Here is a 25,197-nt window from a genome sequence, read left to right as displayed (position 1 = left end):
AATAAATAAATAAATAAATAAATAAATAAATAAATAAATAAATAAATAAATGTGTCAGTGTTGGACTAGATGTCCCAGACACCACTCACACAGGCACAATTGATACAAAAGCAAGAGGATTTTTATTCTGTCATGACAGGCCCTTCAGGTTCGGGATATGAAGGGCCCCCAATAGCTGTTACAGTCAATCTTCTAAAGCAAAAAGTCATAGATGCAAGGGGGGGGGGACCTGTAGGCTGTTTTCCAACTTATTGGATTGGCTTATTCAAAGGGTTACTAGCAGTGATTGGTCTATTCGAGGGCAGGAGAATAGCTGCGTGATCGGGTGAGATAAGGGGGGAGCATCTGGGGGCCTCCCTAACCTTGTCCTGGTGACTAAATCAATACATCAGGAACTGAGTCAACATCTGTGGGTTGTCTTTGCCTCAATTCCCAGAATGGAGTTACGTTTGAAGGACACAGGGGGATGAGCAGTCCAGCATGTGTGTGTGGGGGTGACTGTCCAGTTTTCAAATGTTAAGATGCTTCAGAAAATGTCTTTAGAACTGAGAGGCCTCAGAAATGCATTTAGAGTCTTTCATCAGGGACTGGAGAGATAGCGCCATGGTGAAGAGTACTGACTGCTCTCCCAGAGGATCCAGGTTCAATTCCCAGCACCCACATGACAACTCACAACTGTCTGTAACTCCAGTTCCAGGGGAATCCAACACCCTCACACAGACATACATTCAGACAAACCACCAATGTGCATAATATAAGCTGATCAATTAATTAAAAAATTATAATAATAAGTATGCCATCTTTAATCCCAGCTCTGGAGCCAGAGGCAAAAGGCTCACTGTGGGCTCAGGGGCTGCCTGATTTACACAGGAGTTTCTGGCCGTCCTGGTAACATTGTGACACCTTGTCAACAACAAAGTTCTCTCTCTCTCTCTCTCTCTCTCTCTCTCTCTCTCTCTCTCTCTCTCTCTCTCTCTCTCTCTCTCTCTCTCTGTGTGTGTGTGTGTGTGTGTGTGTGTTTTGTTTTTCCAGACAGGGTTTCTCTGTGTAGCCTGTCCTGGAACTAGCTCTATAGAACAGACTGGCCTCGAACTCAGATGCCTCTCCAGTGCTGAGATTAAAGGCAAGTGCCACTACTCAAACTGAAGTAGTTTTGATTTATTTTTTTCCCCTTTGTGCTGGGAATCAAACCCCAGGCGTTGGCATTTGCTGAGGTGAGGCGCTCGCTCTAAGGCCGAGTTCCTCTCTCAGCTGCTACACTTAATCACCTCACCTCAGCTTCCTGTTCTGTTCAGTAATTTACCTAGCCGACCCCCGTTGACCTGGATTGTGTATTGTGCTCTTTTCAGGCTTGCTTTTTCGGTTTTGGTTTTTGTTTTGTTTTTTTTGGAACTGCCTCTGGCTCCGGAGCCTAGACAGGCCTGGAAAGCCCTGTGCAGACCAAAGTGATCTCCAATTTAGCAATCCACTTGCCTTGGCTTCCTGAGTTGCTGAGATCACTGATGGTGTGCACCACAGCGGCCAGTGGTCTTTGGTGTAGTCATCTCTTGGGGCTTAGGAAACCTCCAGAAACATTGTTACTGTACAGGAGCCAATCCTGCTCTAGTAACTGTATCCTTCCTTCTCCTCCCTCTATCCCTCCCTCTCCATCCCTCCCTTCTCCCTTATTTTATTTTATTTTATTTTTATTATTTTTTTTTTTTGGTTTTTCGAGACAGGGTTTCTCTGTGGTTTTGGAGCCTGTCCTGGAACTAGCTCTTGTAGACCAGGCTGGTCTCGAACTCACAGAGATTCACCTGCCTCTGCCTCCCAAGTGTCCCTTATTTTATTGTTTTTTGGTATTGTTGGACTCTGTGTAGCCCTGGCTGGCCTCAGATTCAAGAGATCGGCCCGTTTCTGCCTCCTAATGCTGGGATTAAAGGCATTGCCACCATGCCTGGCATTTATTTTATTATTATTTTATGTGTATGGGTGTTTTGTCTGCAAGGTATATCTGTGTACTACATGTGTTCAGTGCTCATACATGCTGAAAGAGGGAACTTTACCCCCTTTGAGCTGGAGTTACAGAAAGTTGTGAGCTACCATGTGGGTGCTGGGAGTCGAACTTTAGTTCTCCAGAAAAGCAGTCTGTGTCTTAAATTGCAGAAACATCTGCTCAAACCACTGTTTGTTTTGTTTTGAGACCAGGTTTCTTTGTGTAGCCTTGGCTGTCCTTGGAACTTGCTCTATAGACCAGGCTGGCCTCCAGAGATCCACCTGCCTCTGCCTCCTGAGTGCTGGGATTAAAGATGCTGTCCACTACCTCCCAGCTAGCTCTTGCGCGCGCTCTCTCTCTCTCTCTCTCTCTCTCTCTCTCTCTCTCTCTCTCTCTCTCCTGAGACAAGTCTTACTTACTATGCACTCTGTCTGACCTCAGATTCACTGAGATCCAGCTGGCCTCTGCCTCTGAAATGCAGGTACTTTAATCTTTACTAGCTAAAAGTGTCTTTTTTTTATGGTTTATTTTAACTTTATTTTATGTGCATTGATGTGAAGGTGTCAGATCCCCTGGAGCCAGATCTTCAGACAGTTGTAAGCTGCCATGTGGGTGCCGGGAATTGAACGCAGGTCCTCTGGAAGAGCAGTCAGTGCTCTTAACTATTGAGCCATCTCTCCAGCCCCCTTTTTTCTTTTTTCATTCAAGTATATGTGTGTCTACATGCACACACATGTGTGGGTACTTGAGGCCAGAATAGGGCATTGGTTCCCCTGGATCTGGAGTTACAGACAGTTGTGAGCTAAGCAAAGTCGGTGCTGGGAATTGAACCACTGTCCTCTGCACCAACAATTACTGAGCCATCTCTCTAGTTCCTAGAAGTACTAGAGAGTACTTCTTTTCTTTTTCTTTTTTACATAGAGAAACTCTGTCTGGAAGAAAAAAACAAAAACAAGAAAAAAAAAAAACAGAGTTTCTCTATATAACAGCACTGGCTACCCTGGAACTAGCTCTTGTAGACCAGGCTGGCTTGAAACTCACAAAGATCCGCCTGCCTCTGCCTCCACAGTGCTGGGATTAAAGGTGTGCACCACCACTGCTCAGACTAGATTAAGAGGATTGAAGAAGAAAGGGATGGTGCTTGAGGTCTTTACTCTTAGGTTCGGCCTTCTTGGCATCCTTGGAGATTCAGGAGCCAGGTGCAGTGACGTGACGTGTCCCAGCCTTTTTAGCACTCACACCCAAGGCTACTGGCAAATGCTTGCCTCATGAGAGTGACGGGGTGTCCAGATGACTCAGTGGGTAAACAAGGGTAAAGGTACTTTCTTTACAAACCTGAAGACCTGAGTTCTAGCTCTAAAGCCTGTGGTAGAACTGACCTCCACATCTGTGGCACACACAATACCAACACTCTCTCTCTCTCTCTCTCTCTCTCTCTCACACACACACACACACACACACACACACACACACACACGCGCGTGCGCAGGAGGGGTGGGAGTGGGGAAGGAATTCTGACACTTGATTATAATCCCACAGTTTGGATTTTGAGGGGAAGAACTGCTTCTGCTTAAATTTGAGGCCAGTGATATGAGCCCCAACTCAAACCCAAGGAATAGATTTACTAGTTTAAGGGAGAGGAAAAAGAACACACACACACGTTAATATGAACATGTTTATGTACATATAAAGAGAAATATAACCACTTTCTGGGTATTGTGACGTGATCTAAGGTAAGGGTATGCAGGTAATATGCATGCCCAAAGACCTTAATTATTTGTTGGTTATTTGCTTGTTTTTTTGTTTGTTTCGTTTGAGGGAAGGTCTCACTAGGTAGTCCTGGCTGACCTGGAATTTAATTAGTTGATTAAACGGGTGTTGAATTCTGAGAGATCCACCTACCTCTGACTCTGGAGTGCCGGGATGAATGGCGTGCACCACCGGGTTGGTTGATTTAATATATGTATGTTTGTTGAGACAGGGTTTTCTCTGTGTAGCCCTGGCTGTCCGGGAACTCTCTCTAGACAAGGCTGGCATCAAACTCACAGAGATCCACACCTGCTGGGACTGAAGGCATATGCCACTACCGCCCAGCCTTATACTTGATTATTTTATCTTATTTATTTATATTAACTTCTAGTGACTGTTTCCTTCTTCCTCTTTCTTTTTCTCCCCTCTTTCCTCCTGGAATCAAATTCCAGGCATCATGTATCCTTGACAGACACTGTACCACTGAGATATATCATGAGCCCATTTTGATTTTTGAAAGTTAAGCCAGGCATGGTAGTGTATGCCTGTGGTTCCCAGAATTTGGGAGGCTGAAAGGCAGGAGAATTGTTGGGAGTTTGAAGCTGGCGAGAGCTACAAAACAAGACCCTGTTTCAAAAGGCCAAAAACAATTAAAAAGAGAAAGCTAATGCCGGGCAGTGGTGGCGCACACCTTTAGTCCCAGCACCAGGGAGGCAGAGGCAGGCGGGGCTCTGTGAGTTTGAGGCCAGAGCAAATTCCAGGGCTGCACAGAGAAACCCTGTCTCTGGGGAGGAAAAAAAAGAATTAAAAATAATTTTAATTTAATAAGCCCACTGTGAAATGTTACAGGGACAATATATATATATATATATATATATATATATATATATATATATATATACATTTTAATAGGAAGTTTCAAATCAGAAGGCTAACAAAGGGTCGTGCCTAAGGCAAAGCGTGTGACCTGTGAATTAACCTACATCCTGCCTCAAGTGTAAAGCTCCCACCAGGACTTTCAGGGACAGAATCAGGAACACCTTTTATCTCTACCAACACCCATTTCAGGGACAGAATCAGGAACACCTTTTATCTCTACCAACACCCACCTTCAGATTTCTCTGCCCTCGGGCTGGGTGTAGAGGAGCACACCTTTGGCTCCAGGGTTTGACAGGCAGCTGTCTGGGAGATTCAGGCCAGCCTGGTCTACACAGTGAGCTCTTAAATTTATACCTGGTTTCGAGGGCTTTGGATCAGAGGAGGGCTTTGAACCCTGGGGAACCGACTGGCCCACTTGGTTGTGAGCCAATGTGCTGGGAACCTGACCCAGGTTCTCTGAAGGAGCAGCAAATGCCCCCTCTCTAGTTCCCTGTGTTATTATCCTATCAACCAGCATCCTGCCTGTGCTTCAGAAACCACCTTACGGTCTCACATTTACTAAAGAAAAGTTTCTTAGATAAGAATAATTTGCCAATGCTATTTTAAATATGTTTTGAAGGGGTTCTGTTTTGAAAGGGCAGACAAGCATAACTTCAGAGATTTAGGATGACAATTTATGAAGCCTGGATTTCAACCACATTAAAATCTCTGCCACCAAGTTCCTAGTTTAATGCCAATAAATGTCCCTTGAGTCAAGGTCTATTATCCACAGGGGAAAAAAAGCCCAGAAAAATGTTTTAGATGGCTTTGGAGATATATATGTATAGATATTACATGTTACAAATAAAAAATCTGGACACTGAAAAAAAAAAAAAAAAAAAAAAAAAAAAAAAAAAAAAAAGAATAATTTGCCAAGCCTGGCGGTGGTGGTGCACACCTTTAATCCCAGCACTTGGGAGGCAGAGGCAGGTGAATCTCTGTGAGTTCGAGACCAGCCTGGTCTACAAGAGCTAGTTCCAGGACAGGCTCCAAAACCACAGAGAAACCCTGTCTCGAAAAACCAAAAAAAAAAAAAAAAAAAAAAAAGAATAATTTGCCAGGGGGCTGGAGAGATGGCTCAGCGGTTAAGAGCACTGCCTGCTCTTCCAAAGGTCCTGAGTTCAATTCCCAGCAACCACATGGTGCTCACAACCATCTGTAATGAGGTCTGGTGCCCTCTTCTGGCCTTCAGGCATACAATCAGACAGAATACTGTATAAATAATAAATAAACATTAAAAAAAAAAAGAATAATTTGCCAGGTGGTGGTGACACCCCTTTAATCCCAGCAAACAGAGAAATGCTGTCAAAAAAAAAAAAAAAAAAAAAACAAACCAAAACAAAACAAAAAACCAAACAAACAGAAAAAGAATAACTTGGCCAGGTGTGGTGCAGACCTTTCCGGCCAGCACCAGGGAGGCAGAGGCAGGCAAATCTCTGTGAGCTCCAAACCAGCCAGGACCACAAATAATGAGACCCTGTCTCAAAACAAAACAACTAAATAGTAAGTATACCTTGGTGGCGGCTTACCTGTAAGTCCCTGTGCTGGCGAGGCAATGAGGCCAGGGAGTCAGGACAGCCACTCAGGTTCGGGGTCAGCAGACATTACAGAAGAAGCAGCCTCAGCAAACGGGAGTGGAAGGACTCCCTGGGCTCTTTGCCCTGGTTGGCTGAGATGTGAAGGTCCCAGTTTAAGGAGGGCTGGAGAGATGGCTCAGAGGTTAAGAGCATTGCCTGCTCTTCCAAAGGTCCTGAGTTCAATTCCCAGCAACCACATGGTGGCTCACAGCCATCTGTAATGGGGTCTGGTGCCCTCTTCTGGCCTGCAGGCATACACACAGACAGAAAACCATAACACCTAGCCCTGTGCTCCCACAGCCTCACACTCTGCTATGCCTTCTCTGTACCCCCCAGGACCTTCCTAAATCGTGAGCCATAATAAAAAACCACAAAGGGACAGGATGTGTTTGCAAAGCCGACACCCACATGCTCCTGTGTCTTCCTGAGGATCTTTCTCCCAGCCTACAAGCTTTAGCCTAAGGTAAAATATCCAGCTCAAACTCCAAATCTGCATAATAACAACAGTAGGGCTGAGAGCCCAGAGAGAAGGCATTCTATTACCAGGATTGGCTCCTGACTCTAGCTCCAGATCTGAAGGAAACCCTCCCCTGACTCTTACACATATACATACATACACACATATACATAAATTTTTTTTTTTAAATTTTATGTGCATTGGTGTTTTGCCTGTGTGAGGGTGTTGGGTCCCTTGGAACTGGAGTTGCAGACAGTTGTGAGCTGCCATGTGGGTGCTGGGAATTGAACCCAGGTCCTCTGAAAGAGCAGCCAGTGCTCTTAACCACTGAGTCATCTCCCCAGCCGCAATTTAGAATTTTTTTTTTTTTTTTTTTTTTTTTTTTTGTTTTTGTTTTTCGAGACAGGGTTTCTCTGTGGTTTTGGAGCCTGTCCTGGAACTAGCTCTTGAAGACCAGGTTGGTCTCGAACTCACAGAGATCCGCCTGCCTCTGCCTCCCGAGTGCTGGGATTAAAGGCGTGCGCCACCACCGCCCGGCTAGAATTTTTTTAAATGTATGTTCTCACATGCTCACATGGGACAAGACATTATTACATTCTTAGATTCCTCCTCTGCATTCCTGGTGGCATAAAAATCAAACAGTCTCACATGTTAACTTACTTAGCAAGTGGGGTTTCATCTTGTGTGCCGCAGGAGAAAGAACAGGGGGTTGATGAGCCGAAGGCCGTGGAAACCTGAGTTCGATTTCTGGGCCCCCGCCCGAAAGGAGCGCGGCACTCACAACTTGCTCCTGGCCTCCACACACAGACACTCACCTCAATGGAACCTTAAAGATAGAAATCAAAATAAAGCTACTATGAACTGGACAGGTTGTGGCATCTCAGGTGTTTGCTTGTTTGCTTGCGTTGATAGGGCTGGGACCTGACAGCACAGCCTCGTTCCTGCTGGGCGGGCTCTGTACCACCGGGCGCACTAGCGATCTTCCTCTGACTTCTCCAGTGCAATTCTCCGAAGCAATTCCTCACTAGGAGTAGCTGAGAGCAGATCATCGGGTCCAAGGTGCTGGAGAGCAAACAGTAGTAAGCCTTCAACTCGAGCACAGGTGGCCTGGGCTCCTGTCTGGGACTCACAGAGATTGGTTAGAGCAAGTGCTAGAGAATTTGCTTCTTAACCAGATTCAGCTGGTCAGAGTTACGGCTTCCAATTTGCATACCAAAGAAGTTAGCCACGTCCTGTTGTTAAAGTCTTTCGGAAACTACGCTGGAAAAACTACTTGAAGTATTAAAAAATGATCTAACCATCCTGCTGGGATGTACTCATATGATCCCAGCCTTGTGGGAGGTGCAGGAGGCAGAGGCAGGAGGATTCCTGCAACGTCAAAGCCAGTCGGTTGAGTTCCAAGCCGCCTGAGGGCACATAGTAAAGGACCTTGTCTTAAAAAAACTGGCAGTAGTGGATTTAATCTCCGCACTCGGGAGCCAGAAGCAGGCAGATCTCTTAGAGTTTGAAACCAGCCTGCTCTACAGAGCGAGTTCCAGGACAGCCATTGCTAAACAGAGAAACCTTGTCTTGAAAAACCAAAAGGAAGGAACAAGAGTTGTGGGAATTTGAGGAAGCTCTCTTGAGTTTGAGGCTAGCCTGCTCTATACAGTGAGAAAAAAAAAAGCAAACAAAGGTTCCTGATCATCCTGGCCACTTACTGAGAGACTGTGACGCGCCTCTTTTTTTTTTTTTTTTTTTTTTTTTTGCGTGGGGGGGAGTTTCGAGACAGGGTTTCTCTGTAGTTCTCTGTCCTGGAACTAGCTCTTGTAGACCAGGCTGGCCTCGAACTCGCGGAGATCCGCCTGCCTCTGCCTCCCGAGTTGCTGGGATTAAAGGCGTGCGCCACCACCGCCAGGCTCGTTGTGTCTCTTTTTTAAAAAGTTGCAGTGGGTGTTGTTGCATGACTTTAATTTTAGCACTTTGGAGGCAGAGGCAGGAAGATCTCTGGAGTTTGAGGCCAGCCTGTGATACATACTGAATTTCTGGACAGCCAAGACTACACGGAGTCTTGAACAGCAAAAGAGTTATATATTATTAAATGTGTCATCTATGAAACAATTCACAATTACATGTGCTTAAATTCCATGCTTAAATACATATACTGCCATAAACTGTCGGCTTACTTAAGGGTGCATCACAAGGCAAACAGCTCCGAAGATTTTAGATAAGACAGGTAAAGAAAACGTTCTAATCAGCTTGATGAGGGACTAGCAGAGAACTGTGCTCATTTTAGGACGCTTAAATCTGTTCACCCATCACTAGCCAACTCTGAGAATGTAAGAAACAAAACAAAATCCCTGATATTTCAGGAAACCAAGAGAGACTCTAGATAAAATTTCCAGTCCTTTTTTTTTTTTTTTTTCTTTTTAGGCTTTTTTGAGACAGGGTTTCTCTGCAGCTTTGGTGAACTCACAGAGATTCACCTACCTCTGCCTCAGCAAGTGCTGGGATTAAAGGCGTGCTGGGATTAAAAGCGTGCTGGGATTAAAGGCGTGGGCTACCACAGCCCAGTCCTTTTTTTTTTTTTTTGGTGCAGGTCTGGCTTAGAACTCACAGAGATCCCCCTGCCTCAGCCTCTCTTGAACAGGAATTAAGGTGGAAAGCCGGAAAGCCGCCACACCCAGCCAAAATTTCTTGGGTTTTTGTAGAGGATTAGTGTTTCGGGCAGATCAGAGGAAGAGTTTATCCGACAGCATTCGCCTTTAACTCAAGTGGATCCTTTAATCACTGCTTCATTAGCATTAAAATAGCCTGGAGGGTTGGTTTACTTGAGGTTTAAAAGGAACCCAGACCTCACCACCTGCTCACTTTGCCTCTGCTGTTGAGTTTGGGTCTCAGTCTTCTCCAAAACTAACCAGTTTTATTTGGAGCTAACTTTCAAGGCTTCTGCTCCTCGCCATGGAGAAGCCATCAGAGGACCCATCAGAGGAGTTCGACCCATCAGAGGAGGTGGTGTTTGACCCACTCGCGGACTCGGAATCTTCTCAGACGGATGAACAAGACTCCTCGGATGATTCGGGTAGGACAGCCTTTTGGCCCCGGGGTTTGGGGAAGTCAGTAGGTGGCCACCCTTTCTCATCTTGCCAAGGTGGGCAGGCGGCTAGTACCTGGGGCCCCAGCGCTTGTAGATGGGGGACCAGGAGTTGCAGGCAAGCTAATAGCCAGTATGGGTTAGTGGACCCTGCTGTGGGAGACGCAGGGTCTCTGTGTAGCTCTGGCTGGCCTATAACTCCCGATGTAAACCAAAGGTGTGGGCAGGTTTCCGTGTTTTCTTTTGTTGCCGCTTTTTTTCGGCACAGAAATCCTTTTTGTTTAGTTGAGACAGGGTCTCACTATTGTACTGGGTACATACGCTGTAATTCTTTTAAATATTTAATTTTTTACTCTTAAGTGCATTGATGTTTTTTTGTTTTTATGTACGTCTTGCTGGAGGGTGTTGGCTCTCCTGCAGTGGGGTAACAGCTGTCAGCTGCCATGTGGGTGCAGAGAATTGAACCTGGGTCCTCTGGTAGCGCAGCCAGTGTTCCTACCTGCCGAGCCATCTCCAGCCCAGTCCTGGATCTTTTTTGTAGATCTAACCTGGCCTCAAACTGGATCTTCGTGCATCAGTCTCGGCCTCTAGAGTGCGCTAGGATTAAACACGGCTCTGCTGCAGGCTTATATTTTAAACACAGGAATCTTTTGGTTTTCGAGATTGGGTTCCTCCATAGCCCTGGGTGTCCCAGAACTAACTCTGTCGACCAGGCTGGCCTCAACTCAGACCCGCCTGCCTCTGCCTCCTGCGCGCGGGGACTAAAGGCGTGTGCTACAGCCCAGCTACACAGGAATCTAAAATTTTACTTGAACGTGAACTTTTTCTTATTCTCAACCATTTTCTGGGAGCGGCTTTTCAGCTAAATTTCCATTTCTGGTGAATGGCTTAAACAGGGGAAATAGCCCAGGATGGCTGAGCCATATGTTTTGTGCTGGTAGTGGTAGGAGGGGCGCTGGTTGCAGGTGTAGCTCCTGCTCCTGACGACCTCCAGGTTTGCCATCAGGCCCTCAAGCTATGGTCGTGGTCCCGGAGGAGCCCTTCCTTGCTCTTCTAGATCCTTCCACAACCGAGCTGAGAGGAAAAGAAATGTTTGCCCTGGATGTGCCTGCCCTACCTGACAGTTAACATGTGGTACCTGTTATGTTTAGAAGCTTTATTTTCTGAGACTGTTGCCCCTACTGGCCTAAAACTCCCTGTGTTTAGGCCAGGTTATACCCAAATTCTGTCAATACTCCTGTCTGTCCCAAACCTGGAAATGAGGTGAGCTACCATGGTGTGACTCAAACTCGATGACACTTGTGGCGAGTCTGTCCTCTGGGTGTGGATGATTTGGATGGGAACAGGACTGGCTTGGCCACAATCCCCTTTCCACAGAGTTCCGACAGGAGGCATGGGACAACTCAAACTAGATTTAGGTGGAAAGTTAGCCAGTTCTTGGAAGAGTTCCAGAGCCCCACCTGGGCAAGCCTGGAGGGCCAAGCCACATTCCCATAATAATTGGCTTATGGTGCAGAGTCTCTGGAAGTGTGAGTTCTTGCCCTTGAACGCAGGTCTCAGAACTTCTGGACCTAGAAACGGACAGTTGGGCCCCTGGAACAAGGTCGTATATGGAACAGCAGTGGTAAGAAGTCAGTGATCGCTACACAAACACTAGGGTATCTATCTGCCTGGGGTTTATGATCGCATGCCCTGCGCATGAAGTACTTCTGGTTGGCGCCTTGAGCAGAGTGAGTGTCTGCCCCGGGTACTGCTTTGGAGCGTGATGCACCTCACACTAACGGCTCTTCACCTTCTGCTATAGGAATCTCCCAGCCAGAAAACTTAGTAAAGGATATGAGGAAGCTGACCATCGACCCCAGTGCCAAGAAGCTTCCTGCTTCCCTGGCAGGACTTAAACTTCAGCGCAGCCGCCGCAGCCGCATCCGCATCCTCCACCGCGCAATGAAGATGAGAAATGTCGAGAACAAAAGTGAGAAGATCTTGAGGGAGGTCCAAAGTGCCTTTCCCAAAAGAAGAGTCCGCACACTACTGTCTGTGCAGAACAATCCTGTTGCGAAGATGAAGCGATTTATGCGGGTGAGTTGCATTTGTGGACAGAGCTATTAGCAATGGTAACCTCTGGGGAGTGACACCTGAATTCCCACTTCAGTCTAGACTTAGAGACAAGGTAGTGACTACACAGCCTCAGGCCAGCCTGAGCTATCTGCAGTTAAGTCACTGGAGTCTCACTGTAGCCCAGGCTGGCCTCCAATTAATTCAATCTACAAACTTGCCCCTCATCCTCCTCCAGTGCTGGGATTACAGGGTTTTGGGCTACCTTACCAGGCTAACTTAGACTGGATCTTAGAGCCACATAGCTGGCCTGTTGTGGTATAGACCAAAAACTTGGGGGTGGTTCTCCTCTTTGTTTAACAGTGCTGCCAGGAGTAGGGTCTCACAGAGTAGATGTTTTAACTTTGTCTTGATAAAATTAAGTAATTTTGATTTTGTTTTTCCCATGAAGATTGAAAAGAAACTAAAAAGCTGCAGTGATGGAAATGTGGTAACTAACTTTTTCTTGCTAATACATGTTGGTGGGTTGGAGGCCTGTTTTATTGTTTGGTTTGGAAAAGGTGTGGGGAGGGGAGTGGTGATCAACCCTAGGGTACTTAAACAGTTAAGGATTTATGTTTCTTTGGGTTGCAATATCCTGATTAACCTATCGCATTATTTCTTCCAGTTTAACAAAGCGCAACCATTCAAATGCATCTGCACTTTCTGCCTGTACGAAGGCTGGGACCCTTCTGAGAATGCAAAAATTGGAAAAAAATAGGACCGTCAATTCAGGCCTAAGTCGTGTGCTGCCCTTACAGCTGATAAGACCATGCAGTCAATGTAAAAGGGTTTGTTGTTTTTAAGATTAAACTGCAATAGTGAGTTCTGTGATAGTTTCATTCTTTTTCCTGGTGCTGGGTAACCTTTCCACACTTGTTACCATTACACGATATATAGAATGGAAGTTTAAATGCATGTGAATGAATTTCATTTGACCTAAAGAATCAAGAGAGAGAGTCTCTGCTTAACTCAAGTCTGGGGTTAAGTTCAATTACTTGAAAGAATGTCAATAGAATGTGGGGGTGTTGTGGTTTAGAAGGTAATATTTGGAATAGACCTTTGGGTTTTCTCGTTCGCAGAAATTTGTAATAAAGGCAATCTTGTTATCTTAATTTTTAGTAATAAGTATAGAGAACAAATTAAAGTAGATCATTAGTGCTTACATTGGAGTTCATTTTTCATGTATTCATTTACTAGATGTGTGTGTGGGCATGTGCATTTCACAGTGTGTGTAGAGGTCAGAATAACTGGTCAGTATTTTTCATACTTGGTATTAATCTCAGGTTGTCAGGTCACCAGGCTTCTTGGTGGCAAGCACCTATTCTCACTGAGTCATCTAGATGGCCCCTTGTTTGTGTGTGTGTGTTTGTTTCATGGTGACAATTGTCAGGGGTCAGTTTTCTCTTTGTGTTACAGGAATATTAGCAACCTGATAGGTTTGAAACCTGTCTTAATATTCAGCCCTGGCCGGCACTCATTCTGTAGACAGGGAAGGAAGGTGGGGAGCAAATTGAATAGAAATCTTTCCTGTATATCTAGGGTCTTGGGGATTAGAGGTGTACTACCAACCCTACTTATTGAGATAGGGTCTCTAGGAGAACTAGCTCACCTTTAACTACTGGTCTTGCCTCTAGCTCCAAGTTTTCTAACACAGTAATGTGTCAGATCTGCAAAAAATGCCTTATCAATAAAATTTTTTCCAGACAAGGGTTTCTCTGTGTAGCCCTGTCTTGGAACTTGCTCTGTAGATCAGACTGGCCTTGAACTCACAGATCACCTGCCTCTGCTTCTGCTGAGATTTAAAGGTGTGCACTACCACTTCCTGGCTTACCAATAAATTCTTAGGTACAAGTATGTGGCATTGTGTTGTGACTATCACTAGATGACAACCAGAGCACAGTATTTTCATGCTTTAACTTCCTGCAAGAATGTCAAGAAAGGAATTAGGAAGAGGGTCCCAGGAACTTGTTAGGCAATATAATATATTGTATAATATATATACAAGATTTCTCTTTAAAGATCTAGGTGAGTCTTATAGCTAAGGCTGGCTAGGTATCTTGATTATAAACTCCTAGAGATTAGCTCTGTCTTCAGGTTGAAGCCACCACTTCAGATGTTACAAGCCCAGGGTCGTGACCTAAGCACCCAACTGAGCAGCTGTGCATCACAATCTCACAACCCCTCCTCTGGAGGAGAGCTGATTGCTCGAGCAGCTCATAGCTCTTGAGCAGAGTCTTAAGGATGTTGCAAAGCTTGTAGATGAGCAGCCAGGGGGCAAAAGTCCAGCAGAAGGTTGCACTAGTGACCCCTGGGTAATGTTCTGCAACTTCAGACAGATAGAGGACATCCTGCTGGAGTTGTCTCCCTGACCCTGTCAGGGTAGCAGGCTTGGTTAGCTCAACCCTTTGGCCCACCAGCCAGCTCAGGCCAGAACTTACTCCTCTTTCAAAGGAACATTGCAAAGAGGATGGATTTCATCCCTGACCATTAGTTGATAACCCTTGCAGCACCCAGAAGTGCATCTCCTAAATTGACCTTGAACTTCTGATCTTCCCCTGTGTCTAATTGTAATTACAGTTCCAGACTACTGTAGAGATGAGTTACTGGGAAGGTTGCTCTATTTAACAATGTCTTACTGCTGCGCCTAAATGAGCTATAATAGGTACGTAAGCATCAGAGTGAATAGAGTCAGTGTTTCCATGCATTCACTGGGGGCTGGACTATCCCTTGTAGGTAGGGAAGCTACTGCACACACAAGAAATGGCGTGTCAGAGCCCAATACAGTCAACAGTGTCACAGGAGGGAATGTAAAAGAGCATGGGGTCTCGACATACAGACTCAACTTGTATGTGTGTGTGTTGTCAAAACCAGGCTCGCAAGTGGTGCAGGCAGAACACCATACACAAAGCCCATGCTGATGACGGTTAAGGAGCAGTTTTTGCCTGTTGGTATCCAGAAAGGAGGGCGGAACGATTAGCACTAGTTACAGACCCAACAGATTGGTTCCAACAAATGACCAAAGCTCCACGTGGAAAGACATGTTTTAGGAATACTGACATTGCCAGTTTCATCTGTAGGTGTTACTCTATCCAGAATAGTCCAAGTCACCATGGTCGCCGTGTGGAGGAAAGTGGAGCCATCACGGATACCAAAAAGCTTTCTTAATGTTTTTCCTGTGTCTTGTTTAGTTTTGTTTTGTTTTTGAGACAGGGTTTCTCTAGCTTTAGTGCCTGTCCTGGAACTAGCTCTTGTAGACCAGGCTGGCCTCCAACTCACAGAGATCCACCTGCCTCTGCCTCCCAAGTGCTGGGATTAAAGGTGTGCAGTACCACCACCCGGCTTTTTTTCCTGTTTGAATTTAAGTTGCTGGTTAATAGTAAAAACAACCACCTTGTTTTGGCTACAATCACATTAAAATTATAGATGGAATTTAATATTTATGAGCACGGGTGAGCAAGGTGCTTTCCACATTGCCTTGAGGGCTACAGGTAAGAACTGTCCATTAACGATTGTTGGCTTCTATTTGCATCATTATTAAAGCTCTTAAACATAGACCACTTAACTCTAAAGAGTTAGCTGGAGATGGCCACTGTGATGCTCTGAGCCCGTGGCTTTCGAGCCTGAGTAAGCAACATTACTATGGTTCTTTGGGTTTTGAGACTGCTCTGAGTACTCCAGGTTTCCAGCTCTCGAGATATGTTATCTATGCTGGGGGTGGGTAGGACTTTGCCATCCCATACTCCAGTAAGTAACTCACTGGTTTACCGAGTTGGACTTCTGGTCCACATGCAGTTCCTTAACTGCGGTGAGTAGACATTTGCTCATGTCATTTTAGGAATAACGTCTCAGAACACTGTAGTCCTGGCTCACCTGGAACTCACTCTGTAGACCAGGCTGACCTCAAACAGAATCTGCTTGTTTCTGTCTCCCAAGTGCTGGGATTAAATGTGTGCCACAGAGGGCTGGAGAGATGCTGAGTGGTGGCTACTTATTTCTTTCCATAGGACCCAGATTTGATCCCTAGCACCTGGGTGTATGGCAGGCACACACCTTTAATCCCAGCACTTGGGAGGCAGAGGCAGGCAGATCTCTAGCTAGTCTAGTCTATATAGTGTGTTTCAGGACAGCCAGAGCTATGTAGAGAGAACCTGTCTCAAAACATTTTTTTGATAAACTCGTTCCAAGTTATGTTTGACCTGGAAGTCAATTGAGCCAAGTCACTGTTCTTGGCAGGTTATTTTCTTCGTGAACTCCCTTAATTGTGTGTTGAAGTATTTCCATTTCATTTTTTTTAACAGGCTATATAATGCAGGAGCTATAGGATTCTATTTTTCAATACCCACCATTTTTTTTTGTTTTTGAGACTGGGTGGGTCTCTAGCTCTGTCTGGCCTGGAATTCACTATGTAGACTCGGATGGCTTTGAAGTCAGAGATCCATATGTGTATAACATACACAAACAAACGCACGCACACACACACACACACACAATGAAGGGAAAGTTATTAGCGTTGGAACATCGTGCATAGGGGCACCGCCACGGCATCCTGAGAGGGGGAAAAGAAAACCTTCAGTTTCAAATTTCTCCTACAGTGTGTGTGTGTGTAAGGGGTGTTTCTGTATGTAACCTAGTCTACGGGCCCAGTCACGTCAGGAAGAGAGCAGATAAAAGCGGGTATGTCCTACCAGCACACCGTGGCATGTGTGCCTGTGGAGATCAGAGAACAATTTGAAGAGTTGGTTTCTCTTGGATCTCACTTTCAAGGAACTTTTTCCAATGTTTTCTATACTGGCTTGCTGACACCTATGGGTTTTGCTGATGTCTTCAGAAAGAATTTGGTCAGAGTGGCTGGCCTGTGTGCTTGTGGCACCAAACACCTCCCTTTGGCTTACAAATATTATTTCAATACTCTCCCCCAAGCATGCCTTGAATGTTGCTCTATGGCTTTGAAATTTACTCACTTTTGCATAGTGGATAAGGAACCCAGAGTCTTGTACACACTAGGCTAGCACAGTCCACCACTGAGGGAATCCCAGAACAGATTCTCTTGTAGCCCAAGCTGGCCTATGTAACTGAGGATGGTCTTGAACTCCTAATCTTCTTGCCTCCACCTCCACATGCTGGGTCCACTGGTCACACACCGGAAGTAGTTCTGCTTTCTCCTTAGGATCCAAACAAGTTCCTTCCGTCAGGTCCCTTTCATTCCCTTGCATTTATTTATTGAAGTAACCAAGCCAGTTGTTTGACAAAGCTCCCTATACTCCGAATTAGTCCAATTTCATCTGTTATGTAACTGAGGCTGTCTAGAGGTGCTAGTTAAACAATTAAAAGGCAGGAAAGAATTATTAGGTGGTGGTGTGTGCCTTTCATCCCAGCACAGAGGCAGGCGGATCTCTGAGACGGAGAGGCCAGCCTGGTCTACAGAGGGAGTTTCCAGGACAGCCAGGGCTACACAGGAAAACCCAGTCTTGGAAACTCCCCAACCCCCACCCCATGGGGAAAAAAAAAGTTACCTGAAGTCTTGGAGACCCATTTTATGATACCTGGAACCAGAGTCCCCTGTTGAAATTCTTACTTTCATTACTGAAAGAATTTATGAATGGTCAAAATAGCGGCTTCAGGACTAGTAGAGTTTAAAAGGTAAAACAGAACAAAACCCAGATTAGACAGGCTGTAAATCCTGCAGGCACCAGGAAGCCAGGTGGAGGATGGGAGACAAAGCAGGAGCCATGCGCCTGAGGCAGGGCGCCCCCAGGTGTCTTCCTGAGTCAGATTTCAGAAAGATAAGCTGACCAGCTGAACCTCAGGGTGGCTGGGTGGGCTAGGGTGGGGTGAGGGGGCCCGGAATTCTGAAAATAAATGAAGAACCCGCCTTCCTAAGGGTGGTTCTCTTTGGGCTGGCACAGGGCCTCTCCAGGTAGAGTTCGTTCTTGCTGGTCCCCTGTGTTTTTTGTAAACAGATTGTTAAAAGCCTGGGACTCGCCTTTAATTCCAGCACAGAGGCAGGAGGATCTCTGAGTTTGAGGCCAGCCTGGTCTACAAAGAGTTCCAGTACAGCCAGAGCTACACAGAGAAACCCTGTCTCGAATAATAAAAACTGGCTGGGCGGTGATGGCACATGCCTTTAATCCCAGCACTTGGGAGGCAGAGGCAGGAGGATTTCTGTGAGTTCCAGGCCAACCTGGTCTACAAGAGCTAGTTCCAGGACAGGCTCCAAAGCTACAGAGAAACCCTGTCTCGAAAAACAACAAAATAAAAAAAATAAATAAAAAATAAACCAAACAAAACTGAGCTGATGACTGTTTTGTTATTTGTGGGTATAGAGGGGCAAAATTTCTGACAATGGTGCTTCCTGTGACATCACGGGGTAACACATGGACAATGTCGGTCATCGAGATCCCAGGTAGGCAGTGACGGAGTTTGGTTCTCTGCATGTATGTCTGCAGGCCAGAATGGGGCGCCAGATCTCATTACAGGTGACTGTGAAACACCGTGGTTGCTGGTCAGGACCTTTGGAAGAGCCGCCGGTGCTCTTAAACGTTGAACCATCTCTCCAGACCCGAAGTTTGGTATTCTAAGGCCCCAGATATGACACTTTAGCATTTGAGAGAAAGTAGGACCGTTTGCATTTTTCTTGCCTATTTTAAGCTGAAGATCAGGGCTTTTAGGGATTCTCTGCAGTTGTGTGAAGATGTCCCCACTATGCCGAGAGGAAGAGAACAAAGACACACAGAAGACACTGTGAGCCAACGGGCTCACCGAGCTGTTGATTGCCATTTGATCACGTGTCTTTCCTGTCATCCTGCAGTCATACTTCGGTCGGTTTGTGTTTTAAACAGTCTCACTACGTAACTCTGGCTGTCCAGAACAAGCTACATAGACCACAGAACTCACAGAGATCCACCTGCCTCTGCCTCCAGAGTGTGCAGGGAATAAAGGCGTGCGACACCACACCTGGATGCTTCTTTGGGATGGTGTCTTGGTTAGGGTTTCTATTGTTGTGAAGAGACACCATGGCCATGGCAACTCTTGTAAAGGAAAATACTTAACTGGGTACCTTCCAAGTCCTGGGGTTAAAGGTGTGTAGCTGCTGTTGTCCTGAGTCGTGGGGGCTCCACAGGACCTGTCCCTTCACGAGCTGCAGCTGCTCATAGATGGGGAAGATGTTCAGGTGGGCCAACTCAGAGCCCTGGATCTCCTCCTGGGTGGTAGCTGAGTTGGCTAGGCCACCAGCTCTAGTGGCCATGCCACCAGGATCAGCTTTCCCACTGGCCGAGTGAGCGTCAGTACCAACCCCTGTAATGTCTTGTGAATTACTGGATTCTCCTACTGGCAAATCTATATCCGCATCACCACCTGCATGTCTGATGTCTCAGAGAAGCAGTCAGATTAGTCCCATCTTCATCTGAACCACCTTCCCAGTCTTCCCAGTGATTGACATCATCCACAGCGGACCAGTCAGCTTTGTCCTTTTCTTTGTGAACCCACATGATTGGCCAGGCTCTCCTTTGAGCAAACAGCATAGAATCAGTCTATTCATTCTCTTATGCTTAGAATCGTTTGAATCAACACAATGAAAAAGATGTATTTTACTTACATGCTTAAAATTATCACTTCCTCCAAAACAAAATTTGAATATCTTACTTAATCTATTTTTATTTTGTGTGCATTGCTGTTTGGCCTGCACATTTGTTTGTGAGAGGGTGTCAGATCCACTGGAACTGGAGTTACTGACAGCTGGGAACTGCCATGTGGGTGCTGGGAATTGAACCCAGGTCCTCTGGAAGAGCAGCCAGGGCTCTTAATCACTGAGCCATCTCCCTAGCCCCCATAAGTAAAGGTTAGCTCCTGGCCGGGTGGTGGCACACTTCTTTAATTCCAAACCTCTAAAGACAAAGGCAGGTGGATCTCTGTGAGTTTGAGGCCAGCCTGGTCTACAAATCAAGTTCCAGGAAGTCCAAGGCACACAGAGAAAACCTGTCTCAAACCAAAGGGGGGAAAAAAAACCAAACCAAGAAAATTTACAAAAATGTCTTTACTTGTCCAACACAAAATTCAATGTATATGTAATTTTTTTTTGTTTGTTTTTTGTTTTTTGAGACAGGGTTTATCTGTGTAGCCGTGGCTATCCTGGAACTTACTTGGTAGACCAGGTTGGCCTTGACTCACAGATATCCATCTGCGTCTGGCTCCCTCTGCTGGGATTAAAGGTAGATGCCACTACACTCAGCTTAATTTTTTATATTGCTTATGTTTCTGTGTTGCAGTTTGCACAATTGATGATTTGGATATATTTTACTTCCAGTATCATTTATTGATGTTTTATGTACCCATTTAATTTTTTATTTTATATGTATGGAAGTTTTTCCTACGTGTATGTGTGTGTATCCCTTGCCTATCTGGTTCCAGAGAAGGCATAGATTACTGGAACTGGAGTTACATCCGGGTGCTGCTGGGAATTAAGCCCAGGTCCTCTGGAAGAGCAGCCAGTGCTCCTCACCACTGAGCCGTCTCTCTACTATCTGCCCCCCCCCCCCTTTAAAAACATGACATCACGTAGCCCAGGATCGCCTCCAACTTCTTCTTCTTCTTTTTTTTTTTTTTTTTTTTTTTGATTTTTCGAGACAGGGTTTCTCCGTAGTTTTTGGTTCCTATCCTGGAACTACCTCTTGTAAACCAGGCTGGCATCGAACTCACAGAGATCCGCCTGCCTCTGCCTCCCGAGTGCTGGGATTAAAGGCGTGCGCCACCACCGCCCGGCCTCCTCCAACTTCTTAAATAGTGATGACTGGCTTTGAACACCTCACCCAGGACCAGCAAGGAACACAGACACCCAGCACTCCAAGACACAGTTTTGTGGTACCCTTTCCAGCATGCTCCAGAGATCAGGCTATGACCAGAAATGCCAGTGTTTATGTAAGACAGGCAGTGTTGTCATAATGTTGTCTATATGGCCATCTTAGGGAGTTCTTTTCATCCCTGCCCTAAAAGGGATTTTCTCTGGAACTAAGCAAAACAAAACAAAAACAAATTGTGTGTTTGTGGGGGCCATTGTGGTGTGAGAAAAGGGTCTCCCTGTGTAGCCCTGGCTGTCCTGGAACTCGTTCTGTAGACCAGGCTGGCCTCGAACCCAGAGCTTTGCCTGCCTCTGCTGCTCAAGTGCTGGAATTGAAAGCATGTGCTACCTCTTCCTGAGATCACAGGTTGTTTTGGTTCCTTAGAACAGTTTTATTTTAGCAAACAGAATTTACTGTCTAAGCGGCTATTGGTGTTGGTCACTACAGGGAGAAGAACAGGCATATACTTTTTTGTTCCTCAGAAAGAGGAAGGGGCAAGCAAGTTGACAAAAGCAGAAATCAGCAGTTTAATTGTAACTGTGTTAGGAAAATAAATCCCTCCCACGCTGCCCCCCCCCCCGAATGCCAGGTCATTGCAGACTGTTAGATTTTAGGGAAGAAGAGGAGATTTAAGAGAAGCTTGACGGCCCTTCTCGGGCAGGTGGTCTTTAGTATCCCCAGCCTCAGTGTGGGGTGGGGTTGGGTGAAGTGGAGTGGGGATCTAAAAGCAGTTCCAAGACTACTGAAGGAGTTCTTTAAACCTGGAGGCAAGAGGCTGGAGGGATGGCTCAGGGGTTAAGAGCATTGCCCGCTCTCTCAAAGGTCCTGAGTTCAATTCCCAGGAACCACATGGTGGCTCACAACTATCTGCAATGAGGTCTGGTACCCTCTTCTGTATAAATAATAAATAAATAAATATTAAAACAAACAAACAAACAAAAAAAAAACCTGGAGGCAAGAACTGAAGCAGAGACCACGGAGGAACACTGCTTCCAACTTGGCTCTCCTGACTGGCTCAACTTCCTTTATGATGCAGCCCAGACCTGGTGTGGGAGGTCCTTCTGTATATATGTGTTGCTTTTATTGGTTAATAAATAAAGACGCTGCTTTTGGCCAATGGCTTAACAGAGTGTAGCCAGGCTGGAAAAGATAGAGAAAGAAGGTGGAGTCAGAGAGAAGCCATGGGGGGGGGGACACGGGACCTGAGCTGCCAGCTGGAACCTTGCAAGCCGGAAGGCCACAAGCCTTGTGGTAAAATATATATAAAAAAATAGAAATAGGTAAGAGTGAGCTAGAAATATGCATAAGTTAATAGGCCAAGAGGTAGATTAATTAATATAGTTTCTGTGTGATTATTTCGGGTCTAAGCGGCTGAGAACGTACAAGCAGCCTCCTACAACACAGACCCATCTGGCCAACGATGTCACTCACTGCCCACAGTGGGCCGAGCCCTTCCAAATCGATTATATCATGGAAATGCCTCACAGACCAATCTGATGGAGGTGCGTCCTTAACTGAGAACTGAGATTTCCTCTTCTCAGGAGCATCAGGGTGACAACCAAGGTTGGCCATCACACTGAGAAAGCCTCCAGCTATGGAAAGACCTCCCACACTCATGGACTGGAAGAATTAGTCTTGTAAAAGTGATCATTTTATCCAAAAGTAATCTACAGACTCAACACAATCCAGTAAAAATTCCAAGGCCGCTGGGTGAGGTGACACACGATTTTAATTGCAGCACTCAGGAGGTAGAGGCAGGCAGATTTCTGTGATTTCAAGGCCAGTCTGGTTTACACAGGTGAGTTCCAGAAAGCCAGGGCTACATAGTGAGACCCTGTCTTGAGATCCTCTCTGCTGGGTAATTTTATGTCAACTTGACATAAACTAAAGTCACCTGAGAGGAGGGAACCTCAATTAAGAAAATATCTTGTGGGGCTGGAGAGATGGCTCAGTGGTTAAGGGTACAAGCTGCTCTTCCAGAGGTCCTGAGTTCAATTCCCAGCAACCACATGATGGCTTACAACCATCTATAATGAGATCTGGCTCCCTCTTCTGGCCTGTAGGCAAATACCCAGACAGATGCTGTATACATAATAAATAAATAAATCTTAAAAAAAAAAAAAAAGAAAGAAAGAAAATATCTTGTGGCTGGGCGGTGGTGGCGCACGCCTTTAATCCCAGCACTTGGGAGGCAGAGGCAGGCGGATCTCTGTGAGTTCGAGACCAGCCTGGTCTACAAGAGCTAGTTCCGGGACAGGCTCCAAAACCACAGAGAAACTCTGTCTCAAAAAACCAAAAAAAAAAAAAAAAAGAAAATATCTTGGCCGGGTGGAGGTGGTGCACGTCTTTAATCCTAGCAGTCAGGGAAGGCAGAGGCAGGCGAATCTCGGTGAGTTTGTGGCCAACCTATTCTACAAATTGAGTTCCATGATAGCTAGGACTGTTACACACAGAAACCCTGTCTCAAAAAAGAAAGAAAGAAAGAAAGAAAGAAAGAAAGAAAGAAAGAAAGAAAGAAAGAAAGAAAGAAAGAAAGAACCCTATAAGATAGGACTGTAAACAAGCCTGTAAACTAATTAAGGGCATTTCCTTAATTAGTGATTGATGGGTAGGGGTCCAGCCCAGTGAGGGTGGTGCCATCCCTGGGCTGGTGATCTTGGGTTCTATAGAAAAGCAGATTGAGTGCTCGCTTCAGCAGCACATCTACTACAATTGGAATGATACAGAGCAGATTAGCATGGTCCCTGTGATGACACACAAATTCGTGAAGCGTTCCATATTTAAAAAAAAAAAAAAAAAGCAGATTGAGCTGGGCGGTAGTGATACCTGCCTTTAATCCCAGCATTTGGGAGGCAGAGGCAGCACTCTGTGAGTCTGTGGCCAAGCTGGTCTACAACAGCTAGTTCCAGGACAGCTAGGACTGTAATACAGAGAAACCTTGCCTTGTCTCAAAAAGACTGAGCAAGACAGTTAAGCCGCACTCCAATGTGGCCTCTGCATCAGCTGCTGCCTCCAGGTTCCTGTCCTGACTTCCTTCTATGATGGAAGTGTACGCCAAATGAACCCTTTCCTCCCCAGGTTGCTTTGGTCATCACAGCAGTGATAACCCTGCCTGGGATATGCCACATCACCCACCCAGAAAAAAATCCAAGGCCATTCTTCACATCTTCACAGGAAGAGAAAACTTTTTTTGTTTTTCAAGATTTTTGTTGTTGTTGCTTTTGTTATTTTTTTTCTTGGCTTTGTTTTGTTTTTTAATCGTTTTTTTGAGGCAAGGTTTCTCTGTAGCTTTGAAGCCTGTCCTGGAACTCCTTATGTAGACCACACTGGTCTTGAACTCACCAAGATCCACCTGTCTCTGCCTCCCAAGTACTAGGATTAAAGGCGTGCACCACCACTGCCTGGCCAGAATGTATTCTTCTCTCTCTCTCTCTCTCTCTCTCTCTCTCTCTCTCTCTCTCTCTCTCGCTCTCGCTCTCGCTCTCGCTCTCGCTCTCGCTCTCTCCCTCCCTCCCTCCCTTTCTCCCTCCCTCCCTTTCTCCCTCCCTCCCTTTCTTTTTTTTGTTTTGTTTTGTTTTGTTTGTTTGTTTTTTCTTTTGCGACAGGGTTTCTCTGTGTAACAATCCTAGCTGTCTGGGAACTAGTTATATAGACCAGGTTGTCCTCAGACTCACAGAGATCCACCCACCTCTGCCTCTCAAGTGCTGGGAATAAAGGTGTGCGCCATCACCCAGCTCCAGAATGTATTCTTTAACAGTTCCTTCAGTGAGGACCTACAACCATTAACTTGCTTAGTCTGAAAATGTCTTAATTTTCCAATATCCTGAGTGATACTGTTAGATAAACATACATTTCAACTGAATCAAAATACTCTTTCTGTGTTTATATAGTTTGCCGTTAAAAAAAAGTCTGATTCATGTTTATATCTGTCCAAATGGTCTGATGCAGTAAGTAGTCTACTTCCCCAAATATTGGTGAATCCAATGCTGATGGGACCACAGCCCCGTGAGTGGCCATGCCGTGCATAAGTATTATCTTAAAGGAAGAATGAAGGCCCATCCAGGAAAACCTCCTTCTAGCCAAAAGAACAGAATCTCTGGCCTTGGTGGGGACCTTGACATCCCAGTTGGGTGTGTCAATCACCTGGCAGAGGGACTGACCTAGAAAGGCAGGCTCACCCTGGGTCACTGGGTGTGCCAATCACCTGGCTAAAGGACTGACCTAGACAGGCAGGCTCACCGTGAGTCAGACTAATGAACAGGTAGAATAATCCTTTAAAGAGACATTGTACTCTTTCATAGGATTCCTAACCCCAGCACAGTCGCTAGGGGCCACCATGAGTTTTGCCTGGGACAGCCAGCCTTTCTGAGACCAGAGTCAGAAGGGCACAACTTTTCTTTTGTGTGTGTGGGGGGGAAGGGGGGTTTGGGAGTGGAGGGTGCTGGCAAGAACTTAAGCCCTTCCTCTGTCCCTACCTCCATGCCAGCCTAAACACCTAAGAAAATTGCCCTAGA

At 45.7% G+C, this 25,197-nt stretch overlaps 1 protein-coding gene and 1 non-coding gene across 2 annotated transcripts; both read left to right on the top strand.

The window, feature by feature from the left end:
- The first annotated feature begins 9,546 nt into the window (after nt 1–9,546).
- Dppa3 (developmental pluripotency associated 3) lies at nt 9,547–12,889 on the top strand. Its single transcript, XM_057789323.1, has 4 exons — nt 9,547–9,737; nt 11,554–11,828; nt 12,256–12,294; nt 12,472–12,889. The coding sequence occupies exons 1-4, from the start codon at nt 9,617–9,619 to the stop codon at nt 12,562–12,564; spliced, it is 528 nt and encodes a 175-aa protein (XP_057645306.1). The 5' UTR covers nt 9,547–9,616; the 3' UTR covers nt 12,565–12,889.
- Nucleotides 12,890–23,365: 10,476 nt separating this feature from the next.
- On the top strand, nt 23,366–23,467 carry LOC130889484 (U6 spliceosomal RNA). Its single transcript, XR_009058564.1, has one exon. It is a non-coding gene; the product is annotated as a U6 spliceosomal RNA (small nuclear RNA).
- The last annotated feature ends 1,730 nt before the right edge of the window (nt 23,468–25,197 follow it).

This window comes from Chionomys nivalis, chromosome 1 (genome assembly GCF_950005125.1).
Source record: "Chionomys nivalis chromosome 1, mChiNiv1.1, whole genome shotgun sequence".
In the NCBI taxonomy this organism is placed as follows: Eukaryota; Metazoa; Chordata; class Mammalia; order Rodentia; family Cricetidae; genus Chionomys; species Chionomys nivalis.
This window is presented reverse-complemented; position numbering and strand designations above follow the sequence as displayed.

Coding starts and splice junctions, on each gene's coding strand:
- Dppa3 (XM_057789323.1), top strand. CDS start 9,617: ATGGAGAAGCCATCAGAGGACCCATCAGAGGAGTTCGACCCATCAGAG. Junction 9,738..11,553: donor AGACTCCTCGGATGATTCGG/GTAGGACAGCCT, acceptor CTTCTGCTATAG/GAATCTCCCAGCCAGAAAAC. Junction 12,295..12,471: donor GCTGCAGTGATGGAAATGTG/GTAACTAACTTT, acceptor TATTTCTTCCAG/TTTAACAAAGCGCAACCATT.